Source organism: Lonchura striata, chromosome 3 (genome assembly GCF_046129695.1).
Source record: "Lonchura striata isolate bLonStr1 chromosome 3, bLonStr1.mat, whole genome shotgun sequence".
Lineage (NCBI taxonomy): Eukaryota > Metazoa > Chordata > Aves > Passeriformes > Estrildidae > Lonchura > Lonchura striata.
This window is the reverse complement of record NC_134605.1, coordinates 43,337,370-43,353,967: the sequence shown is the minus strand read 5'-3', so window position 1 is coordinate 43,353,967 and position 16,598 is coordinate 43,337,370. Positions and strand designations below refer to the sequence as shown.

At 44.9% G+C, this 16,598-nt stretch overlaps 1 protein-coding gene across 1 annotated transcript; it reads right to left on the bottom strand.

The window, feature by feature from the left end:
• Positions 1–418: 418 nt before the first annotated feature.
• On the bottom strand, positions 419–14,369 carry CCSAP (centriole, cilia and spindle associated protein). The gene is made up of 3 exons (XM_021527130.3): positions 13,985–14,369; positions 6,294–6,577; positions 419–4,458 (listed from the first exon to the last, which is right to left on the bottom strand). Exons 1-3 carry the CDS (start codon positions 14,280–14,282, stop codon positions 4,285–4,287), a joined length of 756 nt encoding a protein of 251 aa, XP_021382805.2. The 5' UTR covers positions 14,283–14,369; the 3' UTR covers positions 419–4,284.
• Between the last annotated feature and the right edge of the window lie 2,229 nt (positions 14,370–16,598).

Below are 16,598 nucleotides of genomic sequence, written 5' to 3'. Positions count from 1 at the left end.
TTAAAAGCTTATTTTTTCCTGTTTGCATGAGTATACCTGTTCATAGTGATACAGCTTCCTGTTTTCTCTCTGTTGTCCTTTTTCCTCCAAAGCTTTACATTTATATTCTTAAAGGCATAGCATTTAAGATAGCTAGTACAGCTGTGGTTTTTTCGTATCATAGTAGGGCAAAAACAGTGATTCAGGTCAGGAAAGGATGTTAAGAATCTCTGTGAGAGTTACAGGAGGAACATAAGAGGCTGGAGTGGTAACTGTAATCTAACTTCATACCCAATCTTATAGAAGCCTGTCACTTACATTCCAGGAGAGACTACCTGGGACAAGCAGAAGCCACAGTTTGCATGCAGGAACTAAAGTATCCTGTAAGGGGAAAAAAAAAAACCTGAAATCCCAAAAAGCACAGTACAAACAGTCCAGGCACTTTGTGTCATTCATTTTATTCACATGTACAAGTTGACACTACACTATTAAAACAGACAATACAGAGGCATTAAAAACAAATACTGTTTAAAAACCTTAAAAAACACATATTGCTTCAAGCTTAGATGGTATTTCCCTATTATTTTTAAAGTGAATTCAGTGCTAACAATAGCTGAGGCAGCTTCCCATTCACTTGTTCCCCTAATTTCATGGGGCTACTTGTCAAGGTGTTGAGTCAGGCTCCATTTATGGCTTTGCTGCTGAGTGCACTAACTGAGCTGAAAAATAAACTGGAACATCCAGGTTACCATACATTAGGCCCTCAGATTGCTAGCATTTGGTCCCTATCACAGTTTAAAAAAAAGTCAGAGAGGCCTTTATATTTCAGTGGCACTACATTATGCCATAAAAGTGAGAATAGATACACTTCCCTCTGTGTTAGAAATTCAATTTAAATTTGCATGTGCTACCTGGATAAAATTCTTACCAGAAACTGTTCCTCAGTTTTGTTAAGGTTGGCTCTAAGTTTAGCTATGACCTTGACTATCTCAGCTTCCTGTGAAAAAGTCTGTATTTCATACTTGCAAAGATGTGACAGCAGTGACTGAACAGGCATGCTACTGTATTTTACAGGACATTCTTTTGCAGTTTTCATGGTAACATTTTACACTGTAAACACTAGTCTTCACAACACTATAGTTAAACTGCAGCATTACACATTGTAAAACTCTTGCTTCACTTATCTAAGTACTTCCAGAAACAAAGGAATAAACAGTCATTTTAATTAAGATTTTGGACAATTGAGTATTTACTGTGTTCTTACCAAAATGTTTTACTTCTAAAACAGGAGTGAGAAGTGTTCACCAATTTGCTAAATTCAAGAGTCCATGCAAGACAACATTTAGAAATTCCTTAATTTATAGGGAGACATTCACTAGGTTTTCTACTTTTCAGTGAGTCCAATTTGAAGCAAATGGCCACCTCCTGTAGGAATCTGTGGAATATACTTAAAGCTTTCAGATCTGGAAAGTTCTGCTTTACAATGCAGTCGGCTTTCCATTTGTTAACATCAAAGCACCAGCAGTTTTCCAGACCAAATACTTCACACATAGAGCTTACAGTGATCAGAGCTATACTATTTCATATAGTCTAAGCAAAATAGTACCTTTACAGTCAATTAATACCCAAATACAGGAAGGCTACCTGATTTGCAGAATAATTTACCCCTCACATCAGGTATTGTATTACTTAAACCCAGATAGTACCAACAGAGCACCCAGAATTGTTTTGGCTACAGATCATTTGAAAAAGCACAATGAAGACTCACAAGACCTTATTAGTGTATCTGCTGTCTTTTAGTAAGTGGTCTTTGTGGGGAGCAGCTCTTGACCAGATAAGAATTAGGACTAGACAATTTTCCTCAGTATACAGCAGTCTTGATGCTGTTGAAAATTCTCATTTGAAGACCTGGGCAGGCCTGTGGGTGATGTTTTTAGTTCCCCAGTATCCAAGGCAGAAGACACTTAGGCCTCCTATAGTTATTGAAAACACAAACACCTAATGGGAGATACATATTATCCAAACACAGGTACTTAAAGCAGGCACATAGTCATCCTGGCTCCTCCATTCCCTGTGGGAAGAGAGAAATGTAGAAGCTGTCTTCAAAAGCATGGCAAGATGAGTCTTGCCCTACACAGTCAAGGAAACTGTTGAATGTGACAAAATGCACTGAGGGCACAATCCATCACAAGCCTACAAAGCGTGTGGGCAACAGGAACAGGCAAGATTTTATTGAATAAGGCTGTTAAACACTACTGAGTTGGTGCTTTGACACTGTTGTGCAAAGCTTGGGCGGCTTCTGGAACTGCAACAGCATCAGAAGCAAGCTAAGCATATTTACAGCAGTTATTTAAAGAGAAAAACACAGCATAAAAGGAAATCAAAAGAATCTCATATGGAATAAAGGCATTCTCCGGAGTAGTTGTCCCCAGTTTTGGGCACTGTTCTAAAGTTTCAGAAAGTTCTAGCCTATGGTTTACTTAGCAGTCAAAGTCCCCTACAGGGATTTTGCTGCATATAAAACATTCTTAATCATGCTGTGTTTTCCCAGACTTAAAAGCTGTAAGTTCTTAAATAGGTCGCCTTCAATAAGAGTGGTCTGTATTTTTATAGCTTTATGCTTAAAAGGCTGGTTAAATAAAAACGGATTATAATTTCATGGATTCTAGGACATTTTAACAAAATTTAAATTATGAGTAATGAAACCTTTAGTGATGTAATAGACACTAGGAGGCAGCAGTCCTTGGACCCTTTGCACAATTACTTCATACAAGACCACAATCAGATTTTTCACTAAGCATGTGTACTCTGTTGCAATAGTAATTCTAGAGTCCTCCTTACTCACTGAGATTGTGGAATGAAGCTAAAACTAGTGCAGATTTCTGCTCTAGAAGTGCAGGTATGCTTCCTGTGGGAATATGTCCAGCCTGTAACACACAAGCTTCAAAACAATTAAACTGAGATAACCAGCATATGTAACTAACGCACAACACATCTGAACAAAACTTTGAAGCTCACAATTACAGCAATCATCTGCCTAAAGCATAGTTAGCAAACTAAAAAAAAAAAGATCATTTACAGCCACCTGAGAGAAACAAAACCACCAAGGATAACACAATGACTATCTTACTATGTAGAAGTAGGACCTACAAAACAAAAATGTTCAAACTTCATTATATGTTCTTGTTTACTAAAGAATACACCCCTCCTTTCCCTAGCCCTTATCCCCTCCCCACCCCCCCATAAGTGAGGGGTTCTGCACCAATTTCGAGAGGCAGCAAGTCATCTACAAGTTTTATCAACACAAATTTTACGTTTAAACCCTTTAACAATATAGTTGTATAATACCTCCAAGCGGAATGCGTATTGCACTCTGACCCCCACTGAGCATAATAGATACTCTGAAGTGCTAAAAATAGACCTCACCAGAAAGGAGCCAGCCCTCTCCTTCAATAAATGCATTTACATGATTAAGTACAGACTAAGTGTGACCACGAGATTAGTACAGTGGTACAGCACTATATTTGTAGAACAAGTAACTGCTTAGTGAGTGGCAGCTATCAGATAATGATTGTCTACATTAGTTATTTGGTACAACAGGAACAGCTACAGCAAAATGATCCTGTAGCTGTTTCTTGCCCTGAAAATGAGTGGTTTATTCTAATGACCTTAGAAACCGTGATAAAAGTTAGCATCAGCAGATTCACTAATCAAACAAGGTTGTTATTGTTTGGGATTTTTTGTTGTTGTTTTTAAAGTTGCTGTGTACAGACTTGGTATTTGCCTGCCTAAAGCATCTACACTAAAGCTAGTTACCAGACACACCGGCTTCCTGTTGCCTGTCTTCATATGCTTATTTTAATGAAAGTGTTAAATAGTTTTATAAATACAAAGGCACCTCCATCACTCCTTTGAAGTCTTTCCCCAATACCATCTCCCATGACTTGTACTTTAAATAAGGGAAAACAGATTATTTGTAACCATGATCAAAAAAGTGTTTGCTTTAACTCCCTGTATGCTAAGGTTCACCCTCCCACCCTCAAAACAAGCTAACTGAAGCATTAGAAAAATTCCCAAAAGGGGAATTGTCTAAAAGTTTGGGTAGTTATATCTAAAAGCCTCTTCAAATGTTATGGCTCCAAGGATACACCCCACTGTGAGGTAGGTAGCCAAGATAAAAACATTGTAACAAATATTTTAACAGCTGGAAACTCCCTATAAAAACCTTGCATAAGTGGTTTGGTTCCTTGCACCAGTGTCCTGATATGCGTAACTTCTTCTGAGGATGCCTAAGGGAATCCAGGTTCAGAGAGCTCTTGCTGAGTAGCATCTCATGTACTCTGTCATCCAGGGGTTGTCTGGTGGGGAGGGCTTTGTTCGCCAAGTGTTTTGTGCCTCTGCTGAGCGCACTCGCCTCTGAGAGAGCTTCCTTTTCTCCACTTGTCTCCTGTTCTTTGCTCGTAGGGCAGATTCATGAATCTAAAAGACCAGAGTTAGTATTACGGAAGGAGAACAGCCTAGGAACCCCACAGGAATGATGAGGCTCACTTTTTATTTGTCCCAGTCCCCCATCTTGAAGAACAGATTGTGAGCAAGGTTACATTTTCTTCTCTAATTTGTACCACTAACTCAACACAGATTCCTTTTTTTTTATGAGAAGTGCTTCAAATTCTGTTCTGCATTATCTTTCACACTTCCAACTATTAAATTATTGCAAAAATCTTGAATGTTTCAGTCTTACTCAGATGTATTCTAAAAACTTCAGTTCTCTATTTCTGTCACTAATAATCTTAATCACTCTCAATATGCCTAAGCATCCCTTAAAACTTAAGTCATATTAGTAAGACCAAACCCAAGAGATCCCTTAGAGACTAAATATCTTCCTTTTTAACAATGTGCTGAGCACACAATTACATACATTTTTATATTAATAAATTATCATATTTCCACCAAAATTAAATGTGAAGAGCCAGTTTCTATGTTTGTTTGCATCTGTCTCCAGATTGAAAACCCTATCTCCCATCTCAATAAGGGGTAAGCAGCACCTTTCAAACGTGCAAGAAAAAGTAACCTCAGCAGGCAGTAAGTAGTTAGCTTCTACATAAAGAAACATCCTCAGTGACAAAACAACGCATAATTGGGAGTTTCAGAAATGTTCTGCCTTTTCAGTCCAAACTCAAGACCAGAACTGAGGTGTTCCATTACTGTTTCTAGTGTAAAAAATATTAGATGTCTAAGATAAAATATAAATAATTCTGCTTATGTGAGACTTCAGCCTCTTCTAGGCTTCAACATAAAGCACCACTCAACTATTTTGTGCACTGACCAAAGTTTATCAAATTAGCATTAGTGTCCATTATCAGGAAAGGCAGCTTCTTTCCAAAGCTGTAAGGCCTACATTCCTCCTTTGGGTCAAAGGTTTAAGCTGTCCAGGAAGCAAAAGCCTGGGCTTCAAATCCCTCCCAAAACAGCCCATCAAAGGCCAGCTCCATCTTGCACAGCACAACCACTCCCACCTCAATCTTCAGGTATCTTGTGTCACAGACTCAGACTCTACATTAGCAGTAAGATAACAAGACACTGGCAGGGATGCATTAATGATTGTGTTTTACCAGCTTAGGAGATTTACAGAGAAGAAAGAAATGGATCTGTTAAAACACTTCTTTTGCTGTTTCTAAGCTAGGAAACACAGCAGAATCCTGGTGCTGTCCATGGCCACATGAATTTAATTTGTGTTATTTTGGTAATATTTACACCAGCCCTGTAATCCATCAGCCATCTGATAGACCATTCTGCTGCAAGCAACATCTCCTACTGGCAAGCCACCAAAATAGGCTGCTAGACAAGACATCTTAGCAGAGAAGCACTTGTACCATCTCAGTGAGGCTCCTAGTCTAGGAAGTGCTCCAGCAAAAGTCACTCTTTCACAGCACAAGCACTTCCCCAGTGCTGTGTCTGCCTGCTATGGGGTGCCTGGTGTTAACTGCCTGCTCCTCTCTTCTTAGGAAGTTCAGAATGCAGAAATACTTTTATAACAGCCAACTTTGCTGGTAACACTGTAACAGCCATAAACAGATCAGGCAGTTTTAATTAGAACTTGAAAGTATTTGTCAAACCTGGGAAGCTTCCAATCCAACAGTAAAGACCTCTTATTTGGACATCTCAAGACTCTTCAGGTTTATTGCTAGGATCTACTGCTGGAATCTCCATACATTCAAGTAAAAGGGACCCCTGAGAAGTTTTACCTAGCTATTAAGACATCTGTAGGCACTATGTAGTCACTGCCTTTAAATGAAACAGAAGCTCTTACTTACTTCATTCACTGAAGCAGAAGCACAGACATTGTGAGTTTTCTGGCTCCCAGTATCCGTCTGTCTTTCTCCCCACCCATACAGAGCAAATGGATGTTTATTCTCCTTTGGTGCATCTGTCCTTTGGGGACTTTTGGCTGATTTTCGATCATTACGACTGGACAAGGCACTTCGACTTGGACGTCGTCCTGTACGGCTGGTTTTGTCTGCTTCCTTTACAGAAGTATGTTCTACAGTTTTCTCTTGCTCCTCCTTCTCCTGCTTTTCTTGATCTTCTTTTTCTTTCTCTGTGAAAAAAAAGTAATGCTTTAAGTTCCTAGTGACAACATATTAATGTCTGATTTGCACAGCCTCTCTATACAACATTGAAATTGTGTTTTTAGAAATTCAAGAAGTCATTGCTCCCTTAGCAACAGACATACACCTTGCTTCAATGTCTTCATTCTTTCCTTAGTGACTACAATACAGCTTTCACATACTTAAAAATACCTTTCACTGGTGAGGTTACAGATAACCAACAGCCCCAGACAGAACTTAAAGACTGTTTCCAGTGATCTTCTGTCTTCACTATTTCATCCCTGCATGTCTCAGACAGCAAACAGATGGGGCACTGAATGCCACATAGATGCTGCTAGCCAGAGATGAAGTTTGATAAGACCATGTGCAATATTATATCCCTCATATTATCAGCTTCTGCTGAAAAAGGTGATTGATTCATTTTCAAGCTCCCTGTTTATACATACATCTGTTACAGTTTTCTGCTTATGAAGGAGAGGAAAGTATGAAGCAAAAACCCACAAAGTAGTAGACATCACCTTTGCTACCTGATCAGTGAATTATGTTGTATGTTTAAAGTACCACACTCTGCAGGCATTACTCTCCAAGGCTCATTTATCCCATGCATTTAAGCCTTTCATAGCAAGGGGCCAGCAATAGTCCTTCAGTTACTGGGTATGGAGAGTAGGGTCTGTGCAAGAGAATTTAAAGGCTGAATCATTACAGTCTAGATCATCACTGAAGACTGAACCAGCATTATATAAAATATTAATTAATTAATAAAAACACAGAAACAACTGTTCCATTAGAGCCAATTTTCTTCCCCTTATAGTGTGTGATCACCTACAAGACACATGCCTTTTATTGGCCTAAGAGTATAGGAGTCCACTAGTAACCAATTGCTTTCAAGTCTTATCATTAGATTCTGTCTTCTGCTAGACTCATCAAACTCTGCTGACACAAACACACCAAACTTGCAAGTTTTCTACCACACCATCTATTTCTGCTTCTGGTGGGGACCAGTTCCACGCCACCTCTGTTCCAAGTCTCAGCACATTCAGCCACCACCGGCATACACTAGGATGGACAGGAGTTCCTTCACTGTCATAGGGAGTTCTTCTGGTTTAGAGCTTGCTTACATATTGACAGGTTGACCAAGGATAAGTAGTGCAGTTTTTACTCAGGTGTTTTCATCATTAAAAGCAGAAGGGCTTGCCAATCCTGTGACATAATGGCAACCATTTCTGATAATTGCTGTGATTTCAAGCATGTGCATGCCCAATCCAACGCTGCTTTAATCTCAGTTCTGTATCCATCCAGATCTGATTAAATAGAAGTTTCCTGCCTGGCACAGAGATTATGAATCCATTTACTCTAGCACTCACTTCACATTTGCAGGGTAAAGATACCAAGGCTTGTTCCATGCCCCAGAATTCCCCTAAGGCAAGCCTTATGCTCTCTTCCTAGCTGTTAGCCTGGCCAGCATGGTTTCTACATGCTGCCAAGCAGCACAGAGGCCCTGGTGCTGGGCCCTGTTCAGGCTTGCCTATAACCATCTTCCAAGATGTGCAGGTGTAGCATTCATCTACAGGTGATACTGCAGTGCAGCTGAGTATTTGGTAAAGGGTGGCCAGCAATGTTAAAGTATTTAGAGCTGTATTTGTTGAGAGTTCAGTTCAATGACATTACAAAACAACAAAAAAAAAATAGTCAAGGTCAAAGTAGTGGCATGTTGAGAGTAAAAATGGCTAGATTAATTTTACATACCTAAATATTGGCTGGATGTAGTTTCAGTTATTATAGACAAGGCTGGTAAAAGACAGCAGCAGTGAGCTCAGACGTTTTGCTTGTTTTCCCTGTGCTCCAGGACATACAGCTTCACTCTAAAACAAGGCAGCCCATTCAACATGACTGCAAACAGGCAGCACAGAGTTATCCCCTTACAAAATATTATCTGAGCATCTCCCTACACAGCCACTCCAAAAGAGGGACTGCCTAGGTCCATTATCAGAAGGAAGCACTGTTTTGAGAAAATTAAACTCTGAAAGGGAACATATTGCTGTCAATTCTGCAACAAGAGTGCTTTTCCTTTTGGAAAGCTGTTCCATCCTCCATTCAAAGGAAAATGTCATCTTCCTTCTCTGCAAAGGGGGATGGAGCAACACTGACTTCATAAACAGCAGAAGTGGCATTTAGAGACTTAAAAATACAGGAAAGTGGGGGCTCTGCAATTACATGGATACTTCAGCTTCAAAAAACAAGGCAACAGCCATGCCTGGGGATGCTGCTCACCAGGATATAGCTCCAGCTGGTCCAGAAATGATTGAGCCAGCTTGTCCCAAAATAGCAATAAAAGCATATGGGTAAATGGCACTCAGAGTCCTGTGCACAGCCTTTCAGTAAATGCTGTATGCCAGAGTGTACTGTAGCACTTAGGAGCACCTGCTATTAGAGCAGGGGTTTCCATGAACCCACTGCCACAGTGCCATTTACACAGAACTCAGCTGATGAAGGCACAAGATCTCTAACAGTTATTTAAACCTTTTATTTAAAACCACATATATCCAAGCCATTTTCTTAGGCAGCACTTTTCATATGAAGTCAGAAGAGCAGCAATTGACAGCAGGACTTAGACCCAGCTGCTCAGGAGGAAGTCCAGGCACCAGCAATTCCTACCCATCTTCTCCTTCCCATGCAGAGCACCAGCTCCAGCAGACACAGGAAACGCAGAACTGACCAGCTTGCAGCACTACAGGGATTAGGCAGGAGAGGGGAAAAGCTAGAAACGTTTAAAATTGCATCATGGCTGCTAGGCAGAGCACACTGAATGGACAGGAGGGGATTAAGTGCTTAACGAGCAGAACAAGTCTGTCAGGCCCACCCAACACGGCTGCTGAAAGCTCCTGCCCAGAAGAGGTCACTTAAGCCCTGCTGCATCGCCCCGCTTGCATAACAGCTCGGCTCAGGCACGAAGAGCTCCAGGGGAGCTGCTCTCTCCCACAACACTGCACCCCCGGGGGGCAGACGGGACCCCCATTTCAAAGGCCTTGATGACTTACTACAGATACCAACAGCATTCTGATTAGACCCACGGGCCAGGTCACAGGGGTCAGTGGTATTATATCTATATAGAGATGCTGGCTCCTTACAGCACTACCCAGCATCAGGAGAAGCACTTCGTGCTTGCATTGCTGCAGGCAGAACTGCAAGTTTCCTGCTTTTGTACCAACACCTCCCCAAGCTGGCCAGGTCTGCTACACCTCTTGAAGGGGCTATAAAACCAGTTGTGGGTATCTAGAGCTGGGTAGAAAGTAAGTTACTACAGATGAAACAGATTGCAACATCATTTCTTCAAGGCAGATCTTGTGTGAGGCAATACTGGAGCTAGCAGATGCACAGCAGCTCAGAGCTGATTAGATTCACACAAGCTTCATCTGCAGCAGAGTTTGGAAAGTAATTACTGGATTGGCTTGATAGCAAAGGAAAAAAATGGGAGCAATTTTAAATAACAGTACTCTAAACCCCTGAATTGACACCTTTGCCTTCTATCCCAATCACAATCTGCTCCTTCCCACATACATGGGCCAGCAAATGCACCTGCAACGCGATGACAGACAAGATCAGGGAACAAGTTTGAAATCGGATCTTCTGTTTAGTTCCACTAATCCAGATCAGTCACTTTCCAAATACTTTTGAGGCAACTCCTTTGATGGCAGCTTGTCACTGCTGTTACTTAAGACCACAACACAAAAATGCTGAAGGCAAAGTGGCAATAAGGATTGGAAGATGCCTTCATCCTGCATGTGTGTGCAGCGGTGTCATTTCACAAGCAACAGGTCTGACAGCAGCACTGCTGCCAAGAGCTTGTCTTCTACTTACCAGCCCACTGGCTTCTGTTGACAGCTTTGAGGATGTGTCTACACCATAACTAGACCAGTTCATTTAGGTCAAGATTTTGTGGGATTATTTTGAAAGCACATCTGTGCCTAGGCATGTTCCACAGAACAATCCCACAAACAGCTGCCAGAAGTGGAGAGTCAGAAGGAATTAACCCAAAGTTGCCTCCAAACACACCTTGGTATCACTCAGCCATAGCTTCAGAGCAAGACACAGCAACAAAGCACATTTATCCTATCCTATGTGCTGCCCCAGGGGTTCACACTGGCAGTGCTTTAGACCAAGACCACTGAACATTAAAGCCAAGATGCCTACATGCACTTCCTCTTCACACACCAGAAGCATTCACAACTTTTATAAACACATACAGGCTCATTTCAGCGAGAGAAAGAGGAAACCAGGGTGACACATGCCATTATGAATTGTGTTTACCTCAAATTTACCTCAGATATTAAACAACATTAGTGCTGACCAGCTTGTTGCCATCTTGGCAACAAGCACTGTCAATACTACTCAGGCAGAAATCAGATTCCCCACAAAACAGCAGGAAGCAGCAGTAGCCAGGTAACAGCTAGGATATTCCAGCATGTGGGTGGATGTCAGATTCAGAAGACAAAAGATGTCATCAACATGAGCACACTCAGCTACCCCCACAGCACTTCAGTGTAATTACATTCTTTCAGAGTAAAAAAGAAAAAAAAAAAAAAAAAAAAAAAAGGGCAGTTTAATAGTAGAAGCTTCAGAGTGGTAGTTTCTATGTTATCTCTTCCACATGCCTTAATTAGCCAGCCACTAAGCAGAAGAAAAATGTATCCTTATGATTGTCCAATACTAAATGTGTCACCTCCTTATGTGTGCATGAAGATACAATAAATATCCATTAAACCCAGCTGCCTAAGCAGAGTTGTTTTCAGTCCTTCTGCTGAAGACTTAGCAAAGCTCTTAAATACTCGCAGAAGTTAAAAAATGTTTATTAATTTGGCAAAGAAGTGAATGTGAAGTACAGATTTTTCTCCCACTATAAGTATAAAATAGCAAGGACCTAGCAAAACCTTCGGCATTCCCTTACAGCATCCATGGAAAAGGTATATCAGTTACAGAAGCACAGCTGCCTGGCAGGCCACTGGTGTCCCACAGTCCCTTTGCCACAGCTGTAGGACTGAGGACACAACTGGATGCACTGGATAGTCACACGCACCAACACTGACCGCAGACAGGGCCTGCATAGCTAGCCAGCTGTTATTCCCTGCAGAATCCCAACTAGAATCAGACTACCAAGTAACTCCAGCTGGACTTTTTCCTAGAGGGGAGTCAGGGAAGGAATCAGGAAGCAGGCTAATGAGTGAGCTGAACACCCTGGCCAGCAGTCTCTAGCTTTGGCAACTGCCGGTACCATTAGATTGTAGCAGGTTTATGTGCTCTACCCATAGGCTCAACAAGAGCAAAGATAAATTCAGGTCCCTACAACAACTGCCCAGGCTTGTACATATTCAAAGTGCATCAGAAAAGCTGGGAATGCCAGGTTCTGAGTGCAGCTTCAACAGCTTCCACCTCCTCTCACTAAAAGCCAAGCCTTTAGAGAGCATCGCCTTTTCCCATGCAACCACTCTCTGATCTTTTGCAATCCCTTATTTCTTGTCACCAAGATACTATGGAGTATGCTCCTAGTCTAACTTCCTCAAGGCCTGATTGAGGAAAGCAAAACTAGGCATACTAATACACTTACATACTGGTGAGCTGTTGTGGTTTAACCTCAGCCAGCAATGAAGTATCACGCAACCACACACTCCCTCCTCATGCAATGGGATGGGAACAAGAATCAGAAAACTCCGGGGTTGAGATAAAAAAATCTTGGCAATTGAAATGAAGTAAAATATAATAATAGTAGTGAAAAGGGAAGAATAAAACCCAAGAGAAATCCATGATGCCCAGTCAGTGGCTCCTGGGCAACTCCGCCCAGTTTATAGGCTGGGCAGGACTTCCTGGCTGTGGAACATCCCTTTGGCCAGTTTGGTCAGCTGTCCTGGCTGTGCTTCCTCACAGCTTCTGGTGAACCTGCTCCCTAGCAGAGCATAGGAAACTGAAAAACCCTGTATTTTGTTTAAGTACTGCTGAGCAACTACTAAAAACATCAATGTGTTATCAACACTATTCTCATACTGAATCCAACACACAGGACTGTACCAGCCACCAGGCATAAACTTATCTCAGCTGAAATCAAAGCAATAGCTTTGGGGAGGTGCAGTGTGTTACCCAGCAGCTGTGTGCACCCCATGTGAGAGCTGGGTACCGCAGGGCCACCCTGCTGACTGCAGAACCCCACATCACTAATATCCTCTGAAACACCAAGCTCTGGAACAGATGACAGCATAGATAAAGCTTTTGTGTAAGCTTTTGCTTAAGGTTAATGAATGCAGTTTAATCTAGAATATCAGAATACAGATCATTCTGGAAAGCTCGGGTCCCAAAGGGCATAGGATCAGATTAGTTTCCCCCACTCCAGACAAGCACATCTAACTCTGGGGAGAAGAGGAAACAAAAAACAAAACAAAACAAAAAAAAAAAAAACCCACAAAAAAAAAAAAAAAAAAAAAGAAAAAAACACAACAACAACAACCACACAGCATCACAGCATGAGGCTTAACTGAACAGGTCTCAAGGAATTTCCCTGCTGCTGTACAACAGAGACAGCTGATTCAAAAAGCATATTTCAAAATGCCACTCAATGGCTGCCAGATACAGTATTCTTTCACTACACATAAGAAACCATATCTTATGGGATATAAAAAATACCAGTTTGAGAAGCTTCACCGTGTTATTATCTGCCAACCACTCTCTTAGATCGTGAGACAACAGAAGGGAATTGCTCTGTGCTACAAGAGAACAAAATATTACCAGCTCAGCGCCAGTTCAGGCTACAAAGTTAACCACGCTCAGCTGCACACCTAAGATCAAACCTCAGGTGGCATTAAGTACCAAATGTTCAGCAGAGACACATTACATGTGCAGGTCCAGGAAAGCAATTGTGGTAAGAGCCAGCCACTAGCATATAGTCCAACTTGCGGCTGCTTTTGCCGGGGAACCCTCTTATATAATTGCAGAGATGCTTGGCTCCCATGGCAACAGTTTACATAAGTAGCTGTGACTCAGGATGAGAGTTGCCACCACTTGGCTCTTTAAAGAGACACCTCCGATGCCGCAGCCATGGCTTCTCCGCAGGCCTAGCCAGGATCCGGCTGCAGGCGGCGGGGCCCGGCTGGTGGGCCCTGCCACCCCCGGGCCGTGTCCCGGGGGCGGGTAAGACGGGCCAGGCGGCGGCCGGCTGTCCCTGCACGGTCACCCCGCCGGGCCCGGGCGCCCCTGGGATCGGGGCTCGGCCCCCAAGCCGCGGCAGGGCGGCTCGGGCAGAGCCATCTGTGCCGACCCGGCGGAGAAGGGCAGGGCATCACGGCCCCGCCGCGGGAAGGGCGCTCGGGCCGCACCGGACACACGCGTGCCGCCGCCACCGCCGCGCTCCCTACCGGGGCTCGCCCGTCCCGCCTCGCTCGGCGCTGCCGCTCCCGCCGCCTCCTCCTCCTCCCGCGCGGCCGCGGGGCTGCCGGCGCCCGGCGGCGAAGGGGACCCGGCGGTGCTGCCGCCGCCGCTGCCGCTGTCCTGCTCCCAGCCGTCCCAGAGCCAGGGCCGGTGCGCCTGCTCCAGGAGCCGGCGGCTGAGGCGGTAGTGCAGCAGCTCCAGGTAGCAGGCGCCGCACGATTCCCACTTGGGCTCCTTGAATCGCTTCATGTACTCCGTCTTCACGCGCCGCGCCGGCACCACCATGGCGGAGCCGGGAGCCGCAGCCGGGAGCCGGGAATCGGGAGCCGCCGGCCGAGCCCGCCCCCTCCCGCTGCAACGTTTAAATCCAAACAGCGGCGTCCGGCCCCGCCCCGAGCGGGGAGGGATGCATGGCGGAGGAGGGGGGGGGGGTATGAAGCGCAGCGAACGGGATGAGATAGAATGAAAATTAAATCAAATATAAAATAAATCATAAATACACCTAAGCACCGCAGCCCTGGGCCCAGCAGTAGGCCTGCTGTGGCCCGGGGGATCCCTGCGCCAAGTGAAGCTCCGGGAAAGCCTCCCCGCCGCCCGGCTGAGCGGCAGCCTGGCGCAAGCAGCGAGTCCGTGCAGCGCGTCAGAACCGATGCAGCAGCAGCAGCAGCAGCGGCGCCTGCTGCGTGCAGCGCCCCGGGCCGCGGGGGTGCCTCTGCTGCCTCCCATGCTGCTTCTGTAAGAGCAAAGGATGCGCAGCAGCCAGGACCGGCCGGAGGGAGGCGAAAGCCTCTTCAGCAACAGGGGCCTCTCCCCATTTTGCACTAATATGCTTTAAAAACCCGTCGCCAGAACAGGATTCGCCTAATCCAGCCCTGCGCTGGGCGGCCGCCGTCTCTGGGGGTACGAAACGCTTTAGAAATAAGCGCAGAAACCGGGGCGGCCTCTGCAGCCGCCCTCCGCCCTCCTGCCTGCCCGCACACGGACACGCACTCTCGGCTCCTCAGCGATTTCTGGATATTTCCTTCTCTCACACACCGTATTTAGGGCATCGCAGCGAATCGTGCCCCTGTGGGACACGATTGTCCTTGAAAATGGTTTGTTGCAGAGCCTTTGCCACGGCTCGCTCACTTCTCAGCCCCCCTCTGGGAGGGGACAGCGTGTTCCCCCCGCCCAGCCCCACCCGCTGCCGGCGGGCTGCGAGCGAGCGCCCTATTTTGGACACCTGCAAACCTGACCGCCCCTGCCATGCGCAGGCTCTGCACAGAGCCTCTCCGGCCTCCTCGCCAGCCCCCGCTCCGACACACGGGGGCACTGATGGATTTTCAGAAACAGAAAACAGTTCTAGGAAACTGCTCCTTTTCTTTCTTTCTTTCTTTCTTTCTCTCTTTCTCTCTTTCTTTCTTTCTCTCTTTCTTTCTTTCTTTCTTTCTTTCTTTCTTTCTTTCAACTAATAAGGAAGCAAACAGTATTTTTCCGTTTGCCTTGCCCTGTGCGTCCCTTGATTGACACAAATTAAAAAAAAAAAAAAAAAACAAAAAAAAAAAACACCCACAAGCGGGCACGGATTCCCAGGATGGTAAACGATGGCCAAGACTTCACTGAAAAAAGTGTTGGTGGCTTTAAGGTGAGGGGGCGGGTAAGCACCTCTGCCTGCGCGGCAGAGTGATGCAATCTGAACATCGATACAGCTAGCATAACCCAATTGACTTACTTTAATCGATGTTCAGATCGAAGAGTATTTAGCCCCGTTTTTCCACCTACTGGCTCAGGCTTTCCAACCCCGTGCTGCCCAGGCATGAATGAGGGGGACAGAGATGTTGCCTGACCTTTGCAGAAGGGCCTGGGTATCTCCCTCCAGCCCTCACAGCCACACAGCCCTTGCAGTTATGTCAACAGCCCCGTGACGGCAGGATGTTGGAAAAATCCAGCGTGTCCAGCTGCAATTCAGGAAAACGCAGTCAGGAGAGCCCAAATGCAGTGACACCCTGTGTGCCTGGTGCTGCAGGCATGCACATTGCAGATCTGCATCCATAAACGTGTTCAGTTCCATTTTCAAACCTGTCCCAACTTCCCCAGGTTCCTTCAGCTCTACCTGCTGCTCCCATGGGTGGGTGGTGATAGGGCTGCCAGCAAGGAGAGTCTGGGCAGCGTATTTGCAGGGAAGAGAGGTACAGAAATAGCAGAACACCTACCCCTGCTCAGTAGCCTCAAAAACGAGAGAGGGGGTCCTTCAGAGAGCTCCTTCTCTCCATGCTGTGACATTCACAGTATCCTGCCCAAGGCAGAAATGCAGGAGCCTTGCCTGCATACTTCCCTGGAATAAAACCAGGGAAGTTTTCTCCCCCCATCCAGTGCTATCCTGAGGATTATATTTTGGACCTGCCTCACTCAGTTATTTTCCCCACTGAGGGCTCCAGTGGCATCTGGGTTGTCTCTGGTGCCTTCTCCTTTTGGCCTTAGTGGTCCCACTGGAGTCCAGCCATGTCCTCAGCACCACCTGCCATGACAGAGAGTATTTTTTTGAAAATAACAGGGAACAATAGGTTTATAAACACCTGTAACTGAAGACAGAACTGGAGAAAGCAGTTGTAGAAGTGCTGT